Genomic DNA, 24,138 nt, shown 5'->3' on the forward strand with positions numbered 1-24,138 from the left:
ACCAAAAACTGTTAGGGTTGGGTTGAGTGTTCTGTAGCAAAAGCATTGGGTGTTATAGTTTGAACTCACTCGATCTTAAAATTGTGAATTCAGAATTTCAGAGATGGGCAAGGAAAAATGTTCTTATTATTTACAGTTCCTGTGGCATTTTCCCCAGAGTTGTTGGAAAATGATTAATAAAATACTAGTTTCGTCCACGAAGACTCCATGTCATGGTGTGTAAAAGAACATGGGATAGTTATTATTACAGAATGAAACATACTGTACTCTTTTAAACAGCCCTCTGTGTTTACTTGCTTGACACAGAATGAGAAGATATGGGTCATTACAGTATACTGCTGCCATCATGTTTAAGATGGTTGGAACTTGATGGGATCAAAGCTTTTCAAAAATGGACATTAACGATAAGAGTTAATGTGCACGTAACACCAAAGTAAAATACATGGAAATAGGTGCGATAATGTTACTTAGTATTAAATACTGAATACAATACAGTACATATTCTTGGGGCATGAATTGATTTTTTTAATGAGATCAACTTTAGATCAGAGGACAATGTGTGAACATTTTGCAGAGAACAAGTACTAATGCGCAGAAGAAATATGCAAATGTTTGACACTGACAGAAAAAAAGGCTTCTCATAAAAATGTTCTATTCGCTTTATTTAATAGGTTTTTGTGATTCAAGTATTGCGGAATTTAAACTCGGCCTCAGTTAATGCCATCCATTGGTCATGTTTTTAGTTATTATTCTTCGCTGAAATGATTACCTATTTTGTGCATTAAACTGAAGACAGTATAGACAAGCTGAAACACTGCATTTAAATACGATTGCCTTTTTATGTCAGCTTCAAAGAAAAAAAGAAAAAATAAACACTGAAACTAAAACAGTGTCTTCACTTAACTACAAATTGGCATCCATAAATTACATTCTGACATGAGTTATTGGGAGGAAATGGCTTTCATCCCATTTCTTCTCATATACTTTGGAGTGCAAAGTGTTTACATTTTATGGAAATTCCCTTTAAAGTACTGAACAAAATCCTAATTATTATAACCTTACATCTCACTTGGAGAGCAAATCATACTGAAAAAAGTAACTTTGTTGTGCATTTAATAAGTGAATTAGACTTTGCATGAAATCATACTGTACAACATTTGCTCAGGTTGTAAAATGTTCACTTACACAGTGTAAGACTTTGATTCTTATGAATAACAAAAGAAAAAAGAGATCCCTGATTTAGTACAAAATTCACAAATACTGTGTAAAAAAGTAATGGAAATGCATTATTTGAAATGATTGAGAACTGGATCAATATAAAATGTTGATGTCTGCCATTTCCAGTTATGTTGATTAAACAAATATCATCTAGTGGACTAAATCTTGTCTAAATGGTGGCTTCTTTTTTATAAGAAAATAAACACATGCATAATACATGTAGCCAGCCAGTAATATTCAATTTAGGATGCCTTTGCTTTGGTTGACATTGCATTTAAATGCATTCTTTTCATTACATTTGTAAAGGGCTACGATTTTTTTCTAGAATAGCTTAATCAGGGCAGTGCTACAGTATGTACAGTAGTAACCTTTGGACAAGATCTTTTGATGTTGAACGAAAGTACAGTATAAATGACGATGAATGCATTGGATTAACAGAGAACTATTAATAAGTGGTTAGTCACAGGTTACTGTGTGAATGTTGTCAGGGGCTGTTCTTTTGTATAGAGTCCAGAAAAGAATTGCTAACAGCCTTTTGCATAAGGACCCTCAGAATTATTTTGCCTCACAATTAACTAGAAGTAAAAAAAAAATATATGTAGCCTTAGACCTTATTGATCCCGAAGCATGTCACAGCAGGGGTATTTTCATGGCTTTTTTTTTACCCAGGACTTAAAAATAAAAATAACAGGGTTTTTATCACAAGGTCTGTTTCAACGTCTTTCACCTGACTCTGTTTCTGTTAGAAAGCTCAGGCATGCTTTTTAGTAGTATGTTTGCTAGTGTCCTTAAAAAACAATAACTTATGTTTTTCCTTGCCACATCACTTGAGTTTTGCAAATACATTATTCAAAAACATTTTTAAAGGATGCTTGATGTGTAGTAAATTAATTGTTTCACCAAAACGTTTGGTTTCCTTTCACATCTCATGAGATAAGAAACCACATCTTTTTGAACTAATACCAATCATACCTGTTCAGCAAACTTTTGCACTTTCTTTTTCTTTTTTTTTTTAGTTGTTAACTTTATAAAGGGATGAATTGGCAGGTTTCAGTGAACATCCTGTTCTACTAACATGTTGTTATAAATTACACGTTCTTTCCAATAACATCTGAGAAAGAAAAGACTGTAATTTTAATTTCAAAACCACTTGGCATACCTACTATAGAGCACTGTACTTAAAGTGAAGGGAGGATCTGGAGAGACTCAGACAAAGGGTAAAAATAAAAAGACATCCTTTGCTGAAAGCTGCTGATGAGGACAATTCCCTTCCAGCTGGACAGGGATCAAGTGCGTGCTTGTCAAATCATTCAATGCCTGTTCCATCCGATTCCTTTTTTTTTCTTTGAAGGAAAGGGGAGGACTAAGAATAATGCAGATGCTTAAAGAAGTTCAGTTTATGTCAAAGGCTTTTTAAAAATTAATTTCTGTAAATGGCAACATGTTGAGGGGAGATGGTTTTATTAAGAGGATTGGAAGGGGTTTTCCTGCCACTACTTAGTTTTTAATAGTAAAATGATACTTTGTTTCAGATCAACCTCACAGGACACGAAATTACACATGCACATCATGCCTTTGACATCTGTGTGAATGCCATTCCTTTTTTCAAAAAACAGATTTCGGGAGTGACAGCCACATTATTTACATAGTTTTTGCAAGCCATTTGCCCAGATCAGAGTAAACATAATATGGCATCAAATATGCATCAGTGTTTGATGTAGACATACACATCTTAATGTACAGTATGATGTTCTGATTGTAAATTAAAGGATATGTAGTAGGGACAATTGTGTAGGAAGAGGTAACCATCTTTCACCAGAAAGAAACACATAAATCTTGTTGTTCTTGTTAATTGTACAAAATAAATTGTACATACAGTATGCATACAGTGTATGCACAGCAAAACAAAAGTTAAGTGGCAGCAGTATAAAGAAAACATTATGGGATGAAAAAAAACAAAGACCAAACACCAATGGATTTTGTCTGTGTGCTCCAAATGTTGCTTAAAAATGCACCATGGAGCAAAACTCTAGGTGGAAGAGGAAGTCATTTGGAGGAAGTCTCATTTCAAGTAAATCTGAAATGTATACAGCAACTGGCTCGATGAAAGCAGACCATTCTCAAAGACTTGCTCAGTGTCAGCCAAAGGATTCTTGGGAGGTTTGAATTGCTGTTATAAACTTGCTAACATCTTGATCTTGATTTGATTAATTCTAAACCCTTTGAAAATAAATTTTAAAATATTTTTTCCTGTTTATATAATAACATCCATGAATCTGCAGATCAGCACTTGTCTTGGAAAGTACTAATTTAATGGGGAAGTACAATGCATCTATCAAAGTATTATGATTGTATTGCATGACAGTAGTGTTATGACCTTAGTCTGATTTGGTCAGATGTCAGAAGTGAAGCACAGGATGGCCTGGTTAATACCGTGATCGAAGACTTTCAGGGAAAAGCAGGTTGCTGCTGTAAGTTTTAGTGAGCCAGTAGGTGGCGTTTTTCCCTCTAGACCAGAATTTGAAAACCAATGGCCCAGTGTGTAGGCAGTGGAAACAGTGCTTTTAGAGCTACTGTCATTCCAATGGGGGATTAAACCAAGATCCTGACTACTGGGTAAGTAAAGGCATTGTGTCACTTTAATCATGAGATTAGGATGTTAATACCAGTGTTCTCACTTACTTCCACTGTGGGGTTGACTAAATCTGCCTGATGCAAATCCCCCCTTACTGATTTGGTTGAGGCAGTTACTCATTTAACCAGATCTGCTGTGTAGTGGGGCAGATGAAGCATAGTTCCTGTTACATACTGTGTACTGTATCACCCAGGTGGGAGAAGCAGTTCAGTAGTGGGTGTCTTGAGTCCCCCCGTATGCACAAATCACTTGGCATAATCTGTTTTATACAGTACATTTCAGAACTCCTTCATGTAAACACTCCATCCTGTAGGCTCTCTTCAGTTGGGGCTGTCCCTTTGCATATTGCACCTGTGTTGGACTATTGGTCATGTGCTTTTTCTGTTGCTGTTCCAATGTTATGGGTTGCCCTTCCTGGAACTCTTCAGGAAGCAGCTTCTTTGAAAGTGTTTAAATCTAAACTCCAAATACTATTTACTGGGCCTGATTGTCTTACAGTTTCTCTTGTACAGTATGTTCTTGTTTTATTGTATTTATTATTTATTCAATTTCTTTATCATTATGTACTGTACAGCATCCTTGGGTTTAGAAATGTGTGTTATAAATAAGTTATTGCTGTTATTATTGGATTCTTTGGGATGAAAATACTATATAAATGCAAAATGGATTGTTATTTGTTATTATTAGCTGAAATAGAAAAATAATGCTTAAGTATTTTAGACATTTGTTCAAACTCGTTGCTTATTGGTGACATGATGTCATTCTTTTCAATGTGTGAATACTATTGGAAATGTATCGATCTGGAAAATACATATTCTCTTGAGAAATCCAATATGAAATTTATTAGAATCCTGTTTGGGAATTTAACAGAAAAGGCTGCTGAAAACAAAAATCAATTTGGAATAGTTTTGCAACCCTGAAGGCATTTTTATTTGGATTTTTGATGGCAATTTCTGACTAGTGAAAGGTCATTCAAGACCTTTGATGTACAAACACTGGATGTTTGAGATTTAAAAACAACATAATGATACACTGTACTGTACCTTCTTCACTAATATAATAGTAAACCCAGTTATTATATTCTGAATGTAATGCAATAAAGTACATGTACAGATGCAGAAATTTATTTTTTTATGTTTTAACCAAAGACGAGAAATATTTTGTGCTAGTATATGCATATCAAGTTAAATGCATATGAGAACAGTACTGTCTTTGTGAGGTAAAGATTTCAATAGTGCCTCCTTGTCTTTGCACAGTTTTACCTGTCTGGTCCGAGAAAAGTCATTTTTTTGTTTCACATCTCCCTAACAAGCCATTGCCTTTGCTCTCATTGATGCGAGTCTGTGCCAAAAAAAACAGTCTGAACCAACGAGCTGCAATGGTCAGGCACTCTGGGAATTAGCCCTTCCTAGTTCTGCACACTATTCCATTCTAACAGAGTTTAAGATTGAATGATCTCCAGGCCCCTCTGCTGGGATTCCTCACAATGCAAAGCCTATTTCTCTTGGAGATTGCCCCACTGTTTGCTGACATGAATAAAACTGTCACTTCTTCAGGACTTTAAATTTGCCAAGGGACTACACAGCCTCTTGCAATAGTTGGTCTTTGAATTAACACATGGAAATATTTGGGTATTTATCTATAAAAAGGCCCTTCACAAATATTTCAGACCACAGATTAAAAAGGATGGGAAACAAGCAGCACAGGATATGTGTATAATCTTTTTTTTCCTGTAGTACCCACTATTGTTGCAACCTTTTGACAATTGTTGTTACAAACAAAATGCAGTATTTAATGTAATACAGTACATACACTTGACCCTTTCTACGGAAAGAGAACATAACACAGCACTTACAGTATGTATTGTTAAAAACCTCAATCGATATACTTTACAGGACGTTATCCTATGATTCTTTGGTGAACTAGCTTAGCCTTGAACATCAGGCAATGACATTTAAAGAAATTCTTAACTATGATTTCATTACTTTTGAAGGAAAGCAAAGGCTATAGTTATTTAGGCTAATTTGAGATGAAGTGCAGATTATCCTGACCATCAGAATGCCCTTTTATGATATAGGCAGTAGCTATAGCATGAACCACAATAAACTGATTCCAATATAAACACTCCTGAGAAACTAAGGTTACTGCAGTATTAAGTATTACATCACTTAACTATAGTGTCAATGTTTTCACACTGACCCACATGGGTCTCGTGCAAATATGCTGAGATTGGCTGTTCCACTGTCACACCTTCCCCAACGGGGCCTCCCCAAAACAGCTACAGCTCTGACTCACAGCCAAAGATGGAAACAAAAAATGTGTTTAAACTTTCTCCCTTCTTTTAAAATAAGAACTTTAAGAATTAAAGAACTTAATTAAAGAATTGATTAAGAATTAAAGTTTGTTTACATTTCAGAGTATGTTTTTTGATAGAATCCTGTATGTACAGCAACTGATGTTTTAAAAGAAATAATTTTATCAATTGGCAGGTGTAAAAATTGGAAGTATAAGGTATTTTATTTTATGCTAGCTACAGTATATAAACTGTACATAAGCTGAATTCTTGATCTATACTCCAAAGTTCGTGTTTTTGATTGTGCATCTTTCTCGGTATGCAAGATGCTTGTCGATATCCCCCCTTTATCCCTTGAATATTCCCAGTTTTACGTACTTGCCTTCAGTTTAACCTCCTCTGGCTTCCAGTTAGGACGCAGTTTCTCGAGCACTGCAAGAACACCACGTTTTGGCTCATTCTCATCCACAGATATTTTAAAATGTAAAACTGATTCTTGCTGGGCTTCCATCTTCTTGTCCTTATATTGTCTAACAGAGCTACAAAGCAGAAATGTGTTTCTTTTATTCTCTCTATCCGGCTGAATTTCTGTCTTATTGATCTCGTCTGGAATGGTTTCAGTGTAAATCCACAAGCTTGTAAAAGTTCAATGTTCAGTGGTTATATTCCTTTAGGTTATATGATTACATATTAACCTCGTCTAGGACCATATAAGGAATTATCCACAAAGATCTTTCCCAGACCTTCAACCAGTTGACTGTATTTAGTAGATTATTCTGCCTTCTCTAAAGAAACCTAAAAAAACAACATACAATGTAAATGCCGTGTTTTATATGTGTGTAAGTTTTATATGCTGTTTTTATTTATCAATTAACAATTTAACACTTCTATAATGATTATACTGTATCTGTGTATGTCCTGTATTAGAGTGCATCGTTTATGTAACTGTAAAAGACATCAATCAGAAATCAGAAGACTAATCAAACCCTCCTCCCCACCTCTCACTCCCACTAAACCTATGACTGAATGACACAAAACATGATTTAACCTGAAAAAAATAAGAGAAACAAATTTTATACTAAATCCTATTAGCCACTTCTTAAAAGACAATTTTATTTTGTTACAGAAAGGTTTTGCATTTTATCATTTTCACTATTTAAACTTAATAGTGCTGTGTTAGCAATACGTAAAGTAAAGACATCCAAGATGTGAGTATTTTAATGACTGTTTACAGCTCTACTTCATTAACTTTCAGGGTATGTTTTTATTTTTATTTTAACACACTAGAGGATCTTTGATCATAACTATGCTACTGGATGATCGAGTTGGATGCTACATACCTGTATGGTGCTTAAACAATAAATAATTCACAAGAAGGCTTTTGCAGATTTTTAAAAAGTCTTCTGATTCATTGGAAAAAAAAAGGTTATTTTACTATTCCAATAACTTGTGTGAAATAAAAAAAAAATCTGTTTTCTACGGATTCTTACTTATTGATCTACATACAGTGATTGAAAAAGTAGTCCGTATTATTCCTGTTGTGTTCCATTTTGTGAAACTGCAAAATGCATTTTTAAACTTTTTTTTTAAAAGACCACAGTTAAAATTGTGTTGTCGGACTACAAAACCTTTTTTCTGCAAACACATTGTAGGATTTGAGACTTTTCTTTTAGTTCCGTAAAAACCCCAAACAACCATGTTTGCCAGTGATACCAGGTGCTGGTATCCTTAGATGACTCTCACAAAGGACACACTGAGCAAACGCTGATACAAAAGGAGGATGTCGTTTTTTATAATTCCAGTGACTTAAAAACTTGTTGGGTTGGGTTTGTGGAGTGACCAGAATATTACTGACTCATGGACATCTTGGGCACTGACTTCTGATCAAAAACTCGTTCAAAGTTTTCTTTCACTTTAGTGCGACACCCCTAGCCAGTTTTGACCTTGCTCAGCTGCTCAGTTAAGCCAGCATCACACTACATGACTTTTCCTAGGATTTTCAGTCGTAGCCTTCATTTACATAATCGTAAGAAAATCACAGCGAGCTGTAGAGAGTCGCAGTGCGCGCCCATTACCGTCAGTTGTGTAGCGTGACACCCCCAGCGACTCAATCATTGCGCTCTCAAGAGCCCCTATGACTCTCTGCGACTTGCTAAGATAAAATCAAACTGGTTTCGTAGGGGTGGGCTTTTGTGTCTGCGACAGTCAACAGTCAATGAGCGCTCAGCCGGAAATACAATACATACTGTGCGGCTACAAGGAAAGAAGGAAAGCGAGTGCTTTGGACTGTGCAAATGGATGAGAGGCTCGTCAAACTTTGGAGCCAGCAAAGATGTCTATTCGATGTTTTGTGTTTGTTGTTTACTTTTGTGCGGTGCTCCTCGTCTTATTCCAGTGTGCTCCACGTTGATTGGCTGCCAAAACGAGGCGACCTCGCGGTACTTTCGCGGCACAATGCGAGTTTTGGAACTGTAATGAAAAATTGTGTGGGAATCGTGTAATTGGTCATCCCCTGTGATTCCCAGTCGTATAATTTGACACCCTCTTGGACAGAAAAGGCAGTGAAATTCAGCAACTTCAGTCGTTTAATTTGACATCCTCTCCGACTAGAAGTCATGTCGAGTCCTGTAGTGTGACAAAGGCTTTAGGCCTAGCCTGATCTTGGTAGTGAGTGAGAGTCCTTCTACTTCTAGATAATGGATTTCACTATGCTCAAAAGAGATATTAAGGGTCTGCAAAATGTTTTATACCCTTCTCTTGATCTGAGTCTTCATGAAAATTTGTTAATGAGTTGTTTCCAAAATGTTCCTTGGTCTTCACCATTGAATTTATCTGTTGTAACTCACTACCTGACAGAGGGGCCTTATAGAGGTGTGTATTTATTTCCATTTAGCAAGAGTCACACCCAATCCAATGTGCAAGTTGATAGGACTGCATTCTCAATCCATGAGAATTTTTTTTTTCATTTGAATTCAAAGGTGGTGAATGCAGTAACAGCACTGTGCATTGTTCTGAAGTTATGCAAATTCATACATTTAAGTGATTCATACTCATCCCCGCAAGCTTCAGAAAAATAAATATGAAACATCCGGAACAATGTCTCTTCAGTAATAATTAAGCTGATGGCCTATTATGCAGTATTGCAAATCAATAAGTACCTTATTTGGCGGCACTTGAAGTAGTGAGCACTGGCTGGAGGCCAACCCTACTTACTCGAAATGAGCAGATGCAGGTGCATGCAAACCTTGTCTGCCATTTGTCACTGAAAGAAAGAATGGGTTGGTAACAATTGTGGCCAGCCTCTTCTGTTTAATTGTGTGCAAGTGCTCGTTTAGAAATATTCTCTTTGTTCAGCAGGTGCTGTTATTCTGTTCTCTTCTTGAATGCTGGGCAGATCTGAACTCTACAAGATCCATCTGTTTGGTACCTGGATGAGACCATAATCTTGCTGTGGTATCATTCCCATAGTTTTAAGATCCTAGTTTTTTGTGTTTTTCATCTTTGCTAAAATATTATCAAAGCAATATAGAAGTTAGTGTTTTCCATATGGTATAGAAATATAGGATTTTTTCACACTTTTAAGTGTGTGAATGAAAGTGTTAGAAATGAAGTCAAGTACTGTATATTAAATCTTATTTTTAAAAATATAGTGCAGTTCTTTGAAATTCTGAATTGTGGTATTTAGTTGTCTTAACCATTTTGGATTGAAAGTGGTTAAATTTAATTGCTTACTTTCTGACTGTTCAAGATATAGTACCTGAGCTTATTAAATACAACTTTAACAGCTTTGGTCTATAATTGGTATAGTTGTCTCATAAGGTTCATAAGCTGTAGTAATGACAAAATTAGATGAAGGTATACTGTATGTAGGACAATGCCAGTTTGAAGTTATAGTGTCCTCTAAATATATGAATACTGTACCTCTAATGACAAATAAAATAATAATGTCATACTGTCATCTTAACAGTATTGTCCAGAATAAAGTCAAAAGTATTTTGTGAATCCTTCTCTGTTATGTGTTACATTAACAAGAACCCTTTAGAAGTTGCACTATCATGGCCTGTTCTTGGATTATTAATATACCAGTAGCTTTAAATTTCAAAATTTATAGGGCATTTACGGAAGCGCATTGCTGCCACTAAGGGGAAAAAAAACTTTGCCCCCTTATCTCATGAGATACTGTACGTATCTCGTAATTATGAGATACTGTACTTATCTCGTAATTACAAGATAACGAATTATCTCATAATTACAAGATAATGAATTATTTCATAATTATGAGATAACAATGCTTACGTCAGTGTATGTACAGTACAACCTGTTACGTTGTGCACTGAATGCATGTACTGTAGAAGCTACAATGAACTTGGCTGGCACTTTCGGTTTAATGATTGTGTCTAGCGCTGCAGAATTTGTACAGATTTCTACTGGGGTTTAGTCATAATGAAATCTTGCGCTTTTTAGCAAATATGAACAGAATCATTACAAACATGAGGACCAGTTTTGTGGGATTTAGAGATCAAAGCATTGATGGTGCCGTTATGAACAGTTACTTGTGCAATCACTTCCACTGCTTAAAACTGTAAGTCCGCACGTAGTGATATAGGTATTGTAACAGACATGGCCGACATTACAGGATGTGCGAGCTGGTTGCCAGCGCAGTGTCGTCACCACCCTTCCCTGTGAATAGCAGGGACCTCAGCCGCTGGGCTGAGGAGAGATCTCCCTTTAGCTCAGCCAGCTGGTCCCCTGTTGAGTGACGCAGGAGACCCGGGTTCGAGCCCCAGTGGTGGAGGGCTGACCTGAAGCGGGAGCCAGAGGGCACAAACCTACGAGAACCCGAAAGCGCTGTAGTATTAAAGGAAAAAATTATAGGTTTATTCCATGCTGAAAAGAGAAGAAAAGAAACACAACGTTTTGGCTGTGAGGGCTTTACAGCCAAAATGTTGTTCCTTTTTTTTCCTCTTTTCAGCATGGAATAAACATGGTATAAATAAAGAGGAAAAAACATGGAATAAATAAAAAGAATTCAGAATTATAGAATTCAGTTATTTATGCTAAACATGATTTTGCTTATTATTCTATAATAAGCCGTAATAAGTAATTTTATTATGATGAGTTTTGTTTTTATTATTTATTGGGGAATATAAAAATCAATCTGGAGGTCCCTGAATCTACGGTGTGTACATTACACTCATTTTTACAAACAAAATTGCATGGTTTAATAGTTAAGATAATTCCATTGGATGTTATTTAATTCCTGGCTGTTAGATTCAGATGTTGTTCTGTTGTCATGAAAAGGCTTTTATTGAAGTTTTGGGCTTTGAAGGATAGCTGAATGTCTCTATTAAAAATGTAGGGCATGTTCCAAAACATCTCTTCACAGCTTCAGAACAAGTGTATGAGCAGATGTTCCTTATTGAACAGCAAATACATGGAATTCTATATACTGAGGTGGTTATTCATTGTGCAGGAAGCTGTAAGGCCTGAAAAAAACTGACTCCAGGAAATTGTGAGAAAACATAACCAGAAAACAGTCATAAACTATTCATTTACATATTGATTTCAATCTTTGGACATACAGTACTCTTACTGTATGTCAGTCTATTAACTGAAGTTAATTTAAGTGACAGACCTTGAAGAAGAGTAGAAAATAAATTAATCATTAATAAAAGATCAACAAAGTTTAGAGTCGAATAAAATATAAAGGAACATTTTTGGCAAGCAAGGGCTTAATCTTCTTTTTCTGCTGTTTTATAAAAATACATTGTGAGGAAATTGGTTTGTGCTGTTCAACACATGGTACATATTTAATGAAATTTATAACAATTGTTCTACAATCAGATTAAGTGCTTGTTTAAAATGCAAATATGTTCTTTTCTTTGACATGCTGTAATTAAACAGAACAATACTCTATTTTTTCATCATGTATTATATGGTACTCATTAAGAGCTTTGAAAACTGAACAATGATTGACCACCTGGTCTTGTTACTGTAGTTAAATTTATTAAACTCCCTTTCTCTATAGAAAATCAATGTGTAATTGTATGGGTTGCATGAGGTCAGGCATGTTTTTCAGTAGAAAGATATAATTAGCTCGACCTACATGCTATGTATGTGATGACAATTCTATATGTTGTTTTTAATAGCTAAGTCTTTTGGTTATCAATGAGATCTTAAGATCTCTAAAAGTATTAATATATTATATATAATTAGACATACCATAGGCTAAATGATTACCCTGTTGTATTGTTAATGGTATAATGATTTTAAACTTTCATTATCATGCTGTTCCTTGATTGGAGAACAAATGCTCCTTCTTTTTGGTATTCCTTAGCAGTACTTAGCATTGCCTGTTTGGAAAAGTTGATGCTGGCTACATATTGAACATTGAAACTCATTACCATATCAACACTGGACCATCTTAAAGGCTTTCTTTCTCACTTCTTTTGTTCTTTTTAACCACCATGAACTTCAGAGTAATTCTTCTACTCAACATACTGTACATTTTGCAGGATAAATAGTGTGAAACTCAAATGGCTTTTGAAGTTTTTACCTTTCTGAGGGCAATGTTGTTAAATGTACTGGTTGAAAACCACAAGCTATTTTAAATGCTAAACCTCGTAGTCATGTTACGTAGTTATAAGAATTTGAAGGAATGTTTGACAGTCTAGATACTGTATTTGAATAGTTTCTAATAAGGTTCTTTGTGGCCTATAACAAACATTTTGTTTTTTTCTTAACGCTGGGGTCATAGTAAAGTTTTTGTAGTTTTTGGTTTCGCTGGTTTCACAGGAATCAAGATAACCTCGATATGAAACCACTTCATTCAAACATGAATTTTATGGTCCCTTAATTGCCATTGGAAATAAATTAATTTCCCTAATTTCAACATTTTTGAAAATTATTATTATGACCTAAAGTCAAGAAATTAATTTTGAATAATACACACTATATCGCTGTTCCCTTGTGGTATTGATCTCTAATTTACTCTTTGGATTCTTTACAATTTAAGGCTTTTTTATGAAAGAATCCAAAAAGATAATATAGGTATTTGAGTGGGTATTTTATTAATTTGGTGTGCTCCTCTGTTATTAGCTTACACATAAGGTGGATTTGAATTAGTTAACCCAGTGTATTTAATTTGTGTAGAATTAATTTTATCTACTGGCTTCTTTCATAACATGGTGTTCTAACAATTGTAAGATGTTCACATCTCTAAATATAATTCAATGAGCAATGCATCAAGCAAATTTTATCCCTGTTTACCAGCTAATCCTGATTAACGCAAAAAGGCTATTTCTCAGAAGAATAGCACTGTGAGAAATGAATAACGTGTTGTCCCCTGAGTCAACTTATAATTATTATTTTGTGTCTCAATTTCACTTAATCAGAAAATACTCACTGTACAGATTTCCACTCGGTCATCTGGGACGTTAGATGATAAATTTATTTCATTCTGCTGCACAGATAAATTAATTGGATTAAAATTTTGATCATCAGTTCCTTTGTGCGTCCAACCTTACATTTTTTTTTCACCTCATCTCACTTTGCACATAACTGAATTCTAAATGTTTCCACAGTTCCCAGGAAGGTGTTGATCCTAAGCGTCGACTCATTTAACATAATCACTGTCTTCTAATGAAACAGTTAATATTAGACTGACAACTATCATTTTGCTGAGGGCATCCAATAGCTGTTACTTTGAGGTGATGAATGTGTAATTACCAGGCTTGACAGGCCTTGTTCATTTTTTGCCACCTTTTTTTTGTGCAGATGATGCAGTGTCGCATAATGTCAACAATCAAAATGTCAAAATGAAGGCAGTGTGAAGACCCAGGTGAGTAATTACCCAGGGTTCAAGACCTGCCATGACTCTAGGAAAGGCAAAGCTGACAGGGTGCCGATTGTTTCTGGCTTCTAGTGCTGTACCACCCCCCTGACTTGTCGTTAACAGATCGAGTCAATGATATTCATTAAATTACATACACTTGCTGTTCGCCCCCCCCTTTGAAAAAAAGGACAAGTCTTATTAATTTATGCTTTGAGGAATACAGTGCTCTAACTTCAACAATTAAAAATGTACATGCTGTACAAGTACATGTGATTAAAGAATGCTGACTGAAGGTTGTGCTACAGTATCTGTTAGATTGATTACAATTTTCGATGCACATCTGTTGTAGAGGTACATAAAACTTTAAAATTGTTTTATGTTATAAACTAAACATTTATTCTGTGATTGGAAAGTAAAGCATCATACATTTTAGGTGAGGGTATTGCAGATATGTGATTGTAGTCTCTGATCCTGCTTTCCCTTTGTTGAGAACACTGGCTGTAAAAGGGGAAGAACAACTGGGAATGAAGCCTAGAACCCAGGTTCTTGTTCCTTTCTTCTATTCATATATTGAAGTCTTGGGGAAGAAAATGAATTTTCAAGAAGTCCACGTTTTCAGAAGTCCAACACTTCTCCCAGGACCTGCCTCACTTGCCACTAGTTCTTCATACTGCAGAAGTAGATGGACTTTCTCATTTACACACAGTGGGTATTAGATTTTATTAAAACGCCATCTCATTAGATTTTGTTTTTAATGTGATCCAATTTCATCAAAGTTACATCTTCTTAAATCCAAGGCTTAGCAGCACGATGTGTTAAGTAAAGTACTGTACAGTATATTGCATGCAGAATAACTGCTTTAATTTTGTTATAGTGTTGTTGTATTTTATAAGGGTCATTAATGTTGCATCTTATTCTTAGGCCATTTTAAGTAACCTATATTAGCATGTGATGCTAATAATTGAGTTCTTTACAACCTTGAGTTATTGCTTTCTTAATTACTTGAATAATTTCTTAAATTCAAATTATTATTATTAGCGATGAGTTAGTTCTCCATAGTTGTGAGGCACAGCTTTAATATAAATTGCTCCCTTTCTCCTGCTTGTAGCCTCTTTAAAAACACACTGTTATTGCAGATTCTGGGACTTTGGACCTGAACTATTAAGGGCAATGTCTTGCATAAGATGAAGCCAGTGGCCTTATTTAGAGTGCAAAAATATTTGTTCATCTGGTAAAATGTTTACACAATCTGTAATCCCTATATATTGTTTAATAGGCATCATGTTGTTTCTGAATATACAGGTTGTACTTTTCTGCAAATATTGTTCATTTTTAAATATAGTACTATACATAGCAGTTTTTTCAATCAACATAATTGATCAGTAATTGTGCTGAGTTTTGATTTGAAACAGAAAAAAAATCACGTTTCTTAATACTGTTATCATGTTTTCAAAAATAACTTAGAGGCTAAATACATACTGTATCATATCAATTAATGGTGGAGTGTTAGGAGATAGTTGCAATAATTTATTAAAGTTGTGTGCATTTGAATGTGATGTGTTAATACTGTAGCTTATTAATCAGATAGCAAAATATTTTTTCAAACTCTTGTTAAGCCGTTCTTTGTAGAAATGTGAGACAGAATTTGGACAAAACATTGCAGACATTTTACTGAATCAAAGTTTAGAAAACAATGAATTCATACAAAACAATGATACCCTAACATGTCTTAACATGTTAGACAAATTAATCAGATAGACAAATGGTTACTTCAATAAAGGAATTAAAAAAAAACATTTCTCAATAGAAATGAAATTTATTACAGTTAAAATTTTAATTTTACTTTTGAAACATGCAGATATATTTTGAAAATCTTAACTGAAAATGCTTTATAAAAAGACACAATTATGATGACACGGCATTGGGATTGAATGTAGAGTAGTAGTTTAAACCAAGGTTCAGTTTAGGCTGGGATTAAGGAGTATCTACAGTACATAATGCAAAGTGTCATAGTATTAAGTATACTGTACAGTACTTCACATATTGTGCTTGGTTTGTCCAGCCCATTCATTTGATGAGATTTGACTAATAACTGGCTCTGATTATAAGATAATTTCTAAAAAAAACACTACATTAATATAATATAAAAAAAAGAAACCCAGCTAAAGTTTCCTTATACAGTATTTAGCTCTTGCACAGTCTGTTGCATTTGTATTGTGGCTTTAGGCCATGGTTTTGCCACTTTTCCTACAGCTCCACTTTATGTTAAATTTACAAGCCTAAGCATGCTTGAAGATAAAGTCCATTTTCAGACAATCTCAGTACCAATACCAAGGCTATAACATTCTGAAACACCAAAACTTGCAAATGAAGACTGAGAACTTCTGATTGGTATGAACAAGTGCCACAGAAAATGCAAATCAAATCTATGCAGGAGTGCAAAGAAAAGGGAAATATTTTTACACAGGCAAGCTATAACAACACCTGCAGACCTATGAACTTGTGGCAGAAGTGTGGTGACAAGATGGTGTCTGACATGACTTGGATCTACAGTGAATTACAGGTCTGCTAATAAGATGCAAATTAATTTTCTCTTGTCCCCATATAATATTCCAGGCAGCAACACATAGAGCTATGGTGTAATTTTCCCCCCTTTTTTTTTACAAATGCAAAAAATATTTTTGATAATTTTGAACATATCACAAACCGAAATATATTCATGACATGCTCCATGTATTCGGTAAACTCACTTTTCCTGTGCTTAGTTTCCACTGTTTGTTCAGCTTACTGTCTTTGCCGAAGGATTTTGAAATGTTTAGTGCCAGCAAACAATTTCCCAAAAGTTGTCATTTTTTGTTTTATTTAATTTTACACTTCAATGTCCTTCAGTATGGAAAAGCAGTGCTCATTTTGTCTTTGTAAAATAAGTCTGGCTCTCAACAAATTCATTTATAAATGAAAAGTATTTTAATCCATTCAGCCTTCTAAAGGTGAAAAAATGAATCAGTCTTACAATTGGTGTTGGTGTATCAGTATCTAGAGTTGTCATCGTTCATTTAAATGTCTAAAATCCTGTGTAAATAGTTTACTTAGACTCCAAAAGGAGATTGAAATGTTTAAGTACAGTATCTTCACAACAAATGACTTTTTAATCTGATCACTAAGATAATTGGAAGATCCAATGGCAGCAGTTCAAAATTAAGGGGCACTTAAGATCCACATGATTCAAAACATACAAATTATAAATTGGTTTGTGAAAAATGTAAACCTGCTAGGAACTGGCACACAATACACATTCATATCAAGATGAAAAACAAATTCCTTGCATTTGTATAGTGCTTTTCATTCTGCAGGAGGCCACAGCATTTTACATAGGATTCCCTTCTACAGGATACTGTACTGTACCATACATACAGTATACAGTAGAAAGGGACCCACTTCATCCACCACTGAAGGGAAGCTCCCACCTGGTATGACATGGTAGTTATCTGTCAGTAGTCACACTACAGAAAATCAGGGAGATATGTGAGAATTTGCTTTACCAGTTAAATTATGTTAAACTTCAGTCAGGGTAGACCCAGAGAGAGATTTAGCCAGGGGTTAACACAACCTATTCCTGCAAACAGTAACATGAGATCTTTAGTTACATGTATCAAGTAGTCGGTATCTTGGTTTAATACTGTATGTTGTCCGAAGGACAGCAATCGCAGTGTACCCTGTCACCATATGTGGACATTAGTTTGGAAATTATGTACAAGAGAGAAGAGTCCCACCTACTGGTCCACCAACACCAGAGCAGCAATTTGATGTTTCCTATGAAACTTTACATCGCAGTACTTACTGTACCAGCCATGGTATTACTGTGTGACAAAATCGGATTAGAAGATGCTAATGCTGGTGTCATTTGCAGTGTCCAGTAGTCTTTACCATAATATGTTTCCACAGTCTCAGATTGTTGAACAAAGAAAAGTTTTAGCCAAGCTTCCTAATTTTGTCAGTGAGCAACAGCACCTTGGAGAAATGTGTCACCAGATAAATCATGGCATTTTACAGTCCAGTACTCCTTTCTTTTCTTTTTGTTAATAAATTTGGAATCTGTATTTTTTTCCTGTTTATTCCTCAAATTTGAAATAGCAAATCAATAATTAATGTGGCTTTACATCACAGCCCGTGGACAAGCACAGGAAGGGCAAAGACAGTGTTTTCCTGTGCTTCTGAAAGGTGTGCTTTTCAGGCTTATCTATTGCTTCATGCACATCCAGCCCCATTGTACCAGCTCGTGGATTAACATGACATGGAAATCTGAAGGATGTTGTTGCTGACCAGCTCACCCTAACAGAGGATTGGCCGTTTGTGCACTGCCTCTTTGGGAATCCCACATTCTGCTAATGGGCATTCCTAAGATTCATTCAAGCAACATCCATGGGACATAGCCTGTGCTCTGCATATACTGTAGTTTTTTACCACTTGAGCCACACAGGTCTCGGGACCTCTTCTGTAAAAGTATATTGAAACCCATACGGCCATCAGTGGTGTGTAAGAGCCGGCGTACCAGAGCGGTGACGTCACCGCCCTTCCCTGTGATAGCAGGACTACAGCCACTGGGCTGTAGAGAGATCTCTCTTTAGCTCAACAAGCTGGGTCCCTGTTGAGTGACGGCGGAGGCCTGGGTTCGTGTCCCCCACGGTGCGGGGCCGACCTGTGTAGGCAGAAGGAAAGGGCGCCTGCCTGAACCCCGAAGCGTTACAATATCTTCCATTTACAGTCTTCATAATGCAGGTTGCACAACATCCTTAATTGAATTTAAAATAAATTCAAAGATTATTTTTTTACTTTTTCTCATAACAGTGTCTTTATTTCTTCTCAAGAAGCTATAAAAAGACTCTTTATGTTTGTACCCTGTTCCAGCACAGATGTTCACTGTTCATCTGGCTCCCCTCCATAATGGCATACAGTATGTGTGGCAGAGGTACATTCTGAGTGTCCTGGAACTATGTCAGGAAAATTCCTACTTCATTTTTAAGAAAAACATCCCAAGCAGATACAATAAAAATGTTATGTACTGTATATATAGTTATATAAATGTATATATTACCTATTAACCTTATATAGTCTTGCAATTTTCACCTTCCAGCCTTTTAACTGAGATGTAACTGTGAAAAATCATATAAGAGTTATTTTGGTGAGCATACAGTATATTTATGTTCAAGCACAAATAGAATTCAATATGTCATTCCTAAGCATATCCCTTAGAGAATCGCTGCTTTCACTATAATTTCCATAGAAATTTTGTGTGCAAATGCAGTAATAGACACATTTATAACATCAAAAGGATTCAATTTTCTTTTCAATCACACAACAGTATGAATAGCTTTTTCCATTGAATTTAACAATAAGAGACCATTACCACAATCTAAAGGATGGGGTTGCCTTCACTTGCTTTTATGAAAGTATGTCAAACAATTTACCATATCTCACATTTGTTCTAAGAAGCTAACCGCGCTGTCAAACAGGTTTGTTTCTAATGTGTGTCAGCAAAATGTTGTTTTTATTTAAATTTGGCATGGTAATCACCAATGATGCATATACTCTTTAATGGTGACTGTTAGTTAGTCTCTTTAATACAATAACACCATTTTAACAGACTTCACAAGTTCCAGAAATGACAACTACAGTCTGTTAATTGCAGCTTGCAAATTATTTGGAAATAAAGATGTGCATATCAAACAGGAACTGCAGCACTTTGCATTTTGTTTAGCCAGCCAGTGGCTACTGTTCCAATAAAAATCTAAAGAAGGAAAAGTTTTACATCAGTAGTTTTTTGTGGCAGAACAGAGTACTGAGTTCTTTCTTTCTGTTGAAATGTTACAGCCACTTATAACAAATCACTTAAATATATATTAATTAGAATTCCAGGCCTATGTACTATATATGTACAGTATATTGTAGCTAAATAAGAGTGGTCTCAACAGTTAAGATGAATTATTTCTCTGTTGAAATCCACAACTGATCAAGTTATTATTGTGAGCATGAATATGGACCGTGTTTAAATTGTTGTGCTATTTTCAGTGAACAGAAGCATAATTTGTATCCATTTAATTACAAATGTGCATACTTTTAATTGTGCAAAGTTATGATGCATGAATATGAAGGTGGTTTTAAACACTAACATTTCTGATTTACACAAAATTCTTAAAGCTGCATAATATTACTTCAATTACAATTTTGAATCTTTAACATAATCAAAATTAAAGTCAGCTTACCAATCTTACGAATCTTTTATATATTCTTAACAGAGTTTACAGAAGCCAGTATTCACTGCTTTTTTTAAAATTATGATTAAGCATATGACAAAATGCAGAAATATTTCCCTGCTATGTCAAAGATTATTTAAATAGTTCCCTTCTTTGTTCTAGTGCCCTTCGTTTGGAGGATTTCTTATTGCACTATTCAGTTTTCATTGCGTTTGACCCATTATCCAGCACAGCAAGGGGCTTTTAAAACCATTATGAAAAGATAGACCATCACAGATGGTTTAAGATTTGAAACATGTATCTTTTTAACATTGAATGTTAGGGATTTAATTATATCCAACTGCTTCTCAAAGGAATTTGTTTACAATACAAATAACCAAGTATAACCGTACAATCTATTTATACATTGAGAGTGAAAAGTATTAGGATAAATATTTCATCAAGTATGTTAATGTGAGCAATTACACCGTACAATTTAGATCAGCAAATTATATGATGGTGTTGAGAGCACCTGTCAATCAGTACACAATTGTCTCTATATTGGGTCACAGATTTTAAAAAAAGCAAAAAGGAGCCCTTATGACCCAAATAACATGTAGGAACATATAAACCTGAAGTTTTCCCACAAAATAAACAAACGACTAAATAAAAAGGGAATGATGACATTTCTCAAGTATTGGCTAATGTATGCTTGAGAGATGTTGAAAATATGAGCAAAGCCTTATTCTGATCTATTTAAAAGAGCTATTTAGGTTTTGATTGTAATGAAAAAGAATTAATATCTCCAAATGGTATAGGCCAGGCAGTTGCAGCTTTGGGTTTATATTTGAAATTGCACTGGAGTCTGTTCAGCAAACAGTGAAATCCATGAACAACTTAAATTAGGTAATCATGAGATTAGCACAAGAGTCTATCGACTTTTCTCTTGCATCTATTGATGTGGTTTGGCATTCTTTATTCAAGTAACCAATTCTGCCATTGTACAAACCAATCCAATTGCATTGCAGATTGAAAATGCTGTCTGAACCGTTGGGAACTAAACTGTGTCTGATGGCGTATTACTCTACATCCAAATCAGATATATCTTGATTCCTGAGTGCAGGGCAGTAATTAAGATTTGAAATTCTCAAGGAATTCTCTTAATTATCAATACCTAGTTTTACAGAAAGACACATTATTTGTGTAAGACCCACCATAGGTAAACTCACATAATGGGCAGAGTAACTAAAAATCATGCATTTTCTGCATTCCAGCAGCCTTAAGAATTATGCTGCAGGTTCAAGAGAGTTCTCAAGCATTACTGTACCATTACTGTAATGTGCCGGCTCACATGTGTAACTCTTTTCAAGAGCAATAATAGAAACACATTCACCCTCGGTTTGTTATACTGTACTGTGAGCTACAGTAATAATACCTACTGTGCATATTTGTGGAATATACTGTTGGTGAATCTGTGCCTGTGACAAAGACAACAATCCTATTCATTTCGTTTGGATGGTTCCTCCACCAAAAAATGACTGCTTCTGTACTGTCTTATGAAGACCTTATAAAAGCTTAATTTTTAAATCATTTTTGTTTGCAAAAGAAAAAAGTTAATTCAAACCAAGCTTAATTTTTTCCTCAGCATTAGGTGTCTATTATTTAGTGAAACGTCTAGATTAGTAAGAATTGTTTCTGAAATCATCTGAATATTTTTGTCTTCTGTTTTGGCAGCCTGCATGCCAATGTCAGGTGACGAGTAAAGGATGAGTTCACACCATTATTATGGCAAACCCTGCAAAGCAGTTCGAGGTTTCTTAGTGTGAGCTTGTGTGAATACAGAATTCAGAATTTAGCCTTGGATTTAATAGCTTTTAGTTTACATTGCAGACTATCAGTCATCCTATTCAATTGTGCTTCCAGAGCCATAAAGTTTTGTTAAACAGTTCATGTATACAGTATTCATCTTTGATAATACTGTCTGTGTGAAGGGACAGACTCATTGTTTGATGTACTGTAGCATAAGGGAGAGCCAGGAAGTACTGTAGGAGACGATGTATTATTATAGCCATTTCTGATGGAAAAAAATTGTTATTATTGAAGCATTAGCTTGCAGTTTTCAGTGAGACTCCTTGTCCGTTCTCTATTATTGTACACACTTCATGGTACCAGAAGATGGTATACCTTATTCACAACTTCAGCTTTGATAACCCTAGAAGCATCAAAGTGAATGATAGAAACAAAAATGCATGCATTATTTTAAAAAATGTATCACAGAACTATAAAAATGTAACAAGTACAGTTGGAATGCTTTTTTTGTGCCCAGGGTAAATTAGTCCACTGCTTTTTGTATCCCCAGGGCATTTGGTTCACTGTACAGTATGTATGTATTAAACTCTATCAGTTTGTTATCTATTTTAAAAATTGTTTTACATTTGTGATTTGTGAAAAAAATGAATAACATACACATAATGGATCCTCTGCACTTTGGCATCAAAGATAAATTATTTGGACACTAGTTTATTAAATGGTAGTTTAAAAAAATTGCTGGCTGTAGTGAGAAGATAAGTTCCAATTGTTGATTCAAAATTCAACAATTTGTTGCCTGTCTGGAAAGCATCACTATCAACTTAGACTATAAATGGATCCTTCAGAATTCTTTTTGCTTAGCAAAACCCCAAGAGACTAGTTTCTCTGTTGCAATGGCATCAGTTTTAGTGCTTGTAAAACTTGAACAGTATTGCACCTGACAGCGTTTTCATTTTTAAATATATTTCAGTGACAGGTAATGTCCTTTTTGGTGGATAATTGTATCCAGGGTCAACTACACAGCTTCAATAAATGATTCATGGAAAGTAGAATGAACTTATTTAAAATGTAAAAAAAAATACATTAAAAAGTCCATTCTCTTTTATTTCAATCACAACCCTATCTCCTTTTGTCACTCCAGCTCTGTTCACTGTCAGTATTGCTTTGAGAGTTTGGCAACAAGGATGTGGTGGTTATTTAAAAGAACCGACAGATGCTGACATTAATGCAGTTGTCTTTGCTTTTATTTCCTACATGGAACCCACTTTGCAAAGCTATAGTACATTAAAATGAAGCACTTTCCATATGAGACTTCCCCCCATTAAACTTTTACAGCAGACCTTTGCTGAAAGTCCTGTGCTCTTTTCACTTTGTGTTGAAGTGTGGCTTAATACTTCCTAGTTTAAGCTGTAGAATTTCCCAGACCTTGAGTCCTGTGCTTGTGGTTTATGTAATACAGTATGTGATCTGTCTGACATGCCTTACAATAGAAAGTTCATTAACCTTAGTGGTCTTTAAACAAATTATTGTATGCAATTATTGTTGTATCAGGCTCAGCTTCTTCAATATCCATTGTCTCATTTACAAAACATCACTTTCATGCTTTCTGTATAGTAGTTCAATTTTAAATGACTTACAGTATTAAATGTATTGGATAAAAGTGACCTGTAACACTGATTTTCTCATATAATCTCACCAGCCTTGAATTCCAGTTCTTACTTACGAGTAATTGTAAAAGATACTTGAAACAAAACTTCCTACTATTTCAGTAATATTTGTAATTAATTTAACTTTGCACTTGTATTACCAATAAGTGAATAAAGTTAAATAAGTTTTCTCTGCATGCTTGTGGAATGGAGTACATTTCTGATGGATGATGCATGCTTGGTCATGTAGAAGTCTTTGCACGGACAAGCTGTCTGAAGTACAGTGTTTAGTTAACAATCTCAAGCTAACAATCCTACTGTAGCATAGGTTCAAATCCCACTTCAGGTACATTGACAATAATTCATCACAAGCCATCCTTATGTCATTTAATGCAGACAGCTGTAGGATTTTGATTGCAGGTAACAAAAATAGACTATTAATACCAAATGAGAAAAATGCTGAGCTCGAA

General features: G+C 35.1%; 1 protein-coding gene and 1 long non-coding RNA gene across 4 annotated transcripts in view; one reads left to right on the forward strand and one right to left on the reverse strand.

Annotated features, from left to right (window-relative positions):
- LOC148645546 (ethanolamine kinase 1) overlaps positions 1 to 6,796 on the reverse strand; it is a 64,087-nt gene extending 57,291 nt beyond the window's left edge. For 2 of the 3 annotated variants that reach the window (XM_088610918.1, XM_088610917.1), the window contains exon 1: positions 6,529 to 6,796. In XM_088610918.1, the coding sequence (XP_088467044.1) occupies positions 6,529 to 6,657 (129 nt within the window). In that variant the 5' untranslated portion in view covers positions 6,658 to 6,796. Of the gene's footprint in view, positions 1 to 6,524 lie in introns of all 3 variants that reach the window. The other variant, XM_088610919.1, reaches the window with a different exon arrangement.
- LOC148645545 (uncharacterized) overlaps positions 1 to 24,138 on the forward strand; it is a 245,042-nt gene that overhangs the window by 81,808 nt on the left and 139,096 nt on the right. The window contains exon 3 of the long non-coding RNA XR_015928050.1: positions 13,923 to 13,986. This is a non-coding gene — a long non-coding RNA (uncharacterized LOC148645545). The remainder of the gene's footprint in view (positions 1 to 13,922; positions 13,987 to 24,138) is intronic.

The sequence above is a fragment of the Lepisosteus platostomus genome, chromosome 18 (assembly GCF_059453375.1).
Source record: "Lepisosteus platostomus isolate fLepPlt1 chromosome 18, fLepPlt1.hap1, whole genome shotgun sequence".
Classification (NCBI taxonomy): domain Eukaryota; kingdom Metazoa; phylum Chordata; class Actinopteri; order Semionotiformes; family Lepisosteidae; genus Lepisosteus; species Lepisosteus platostomus.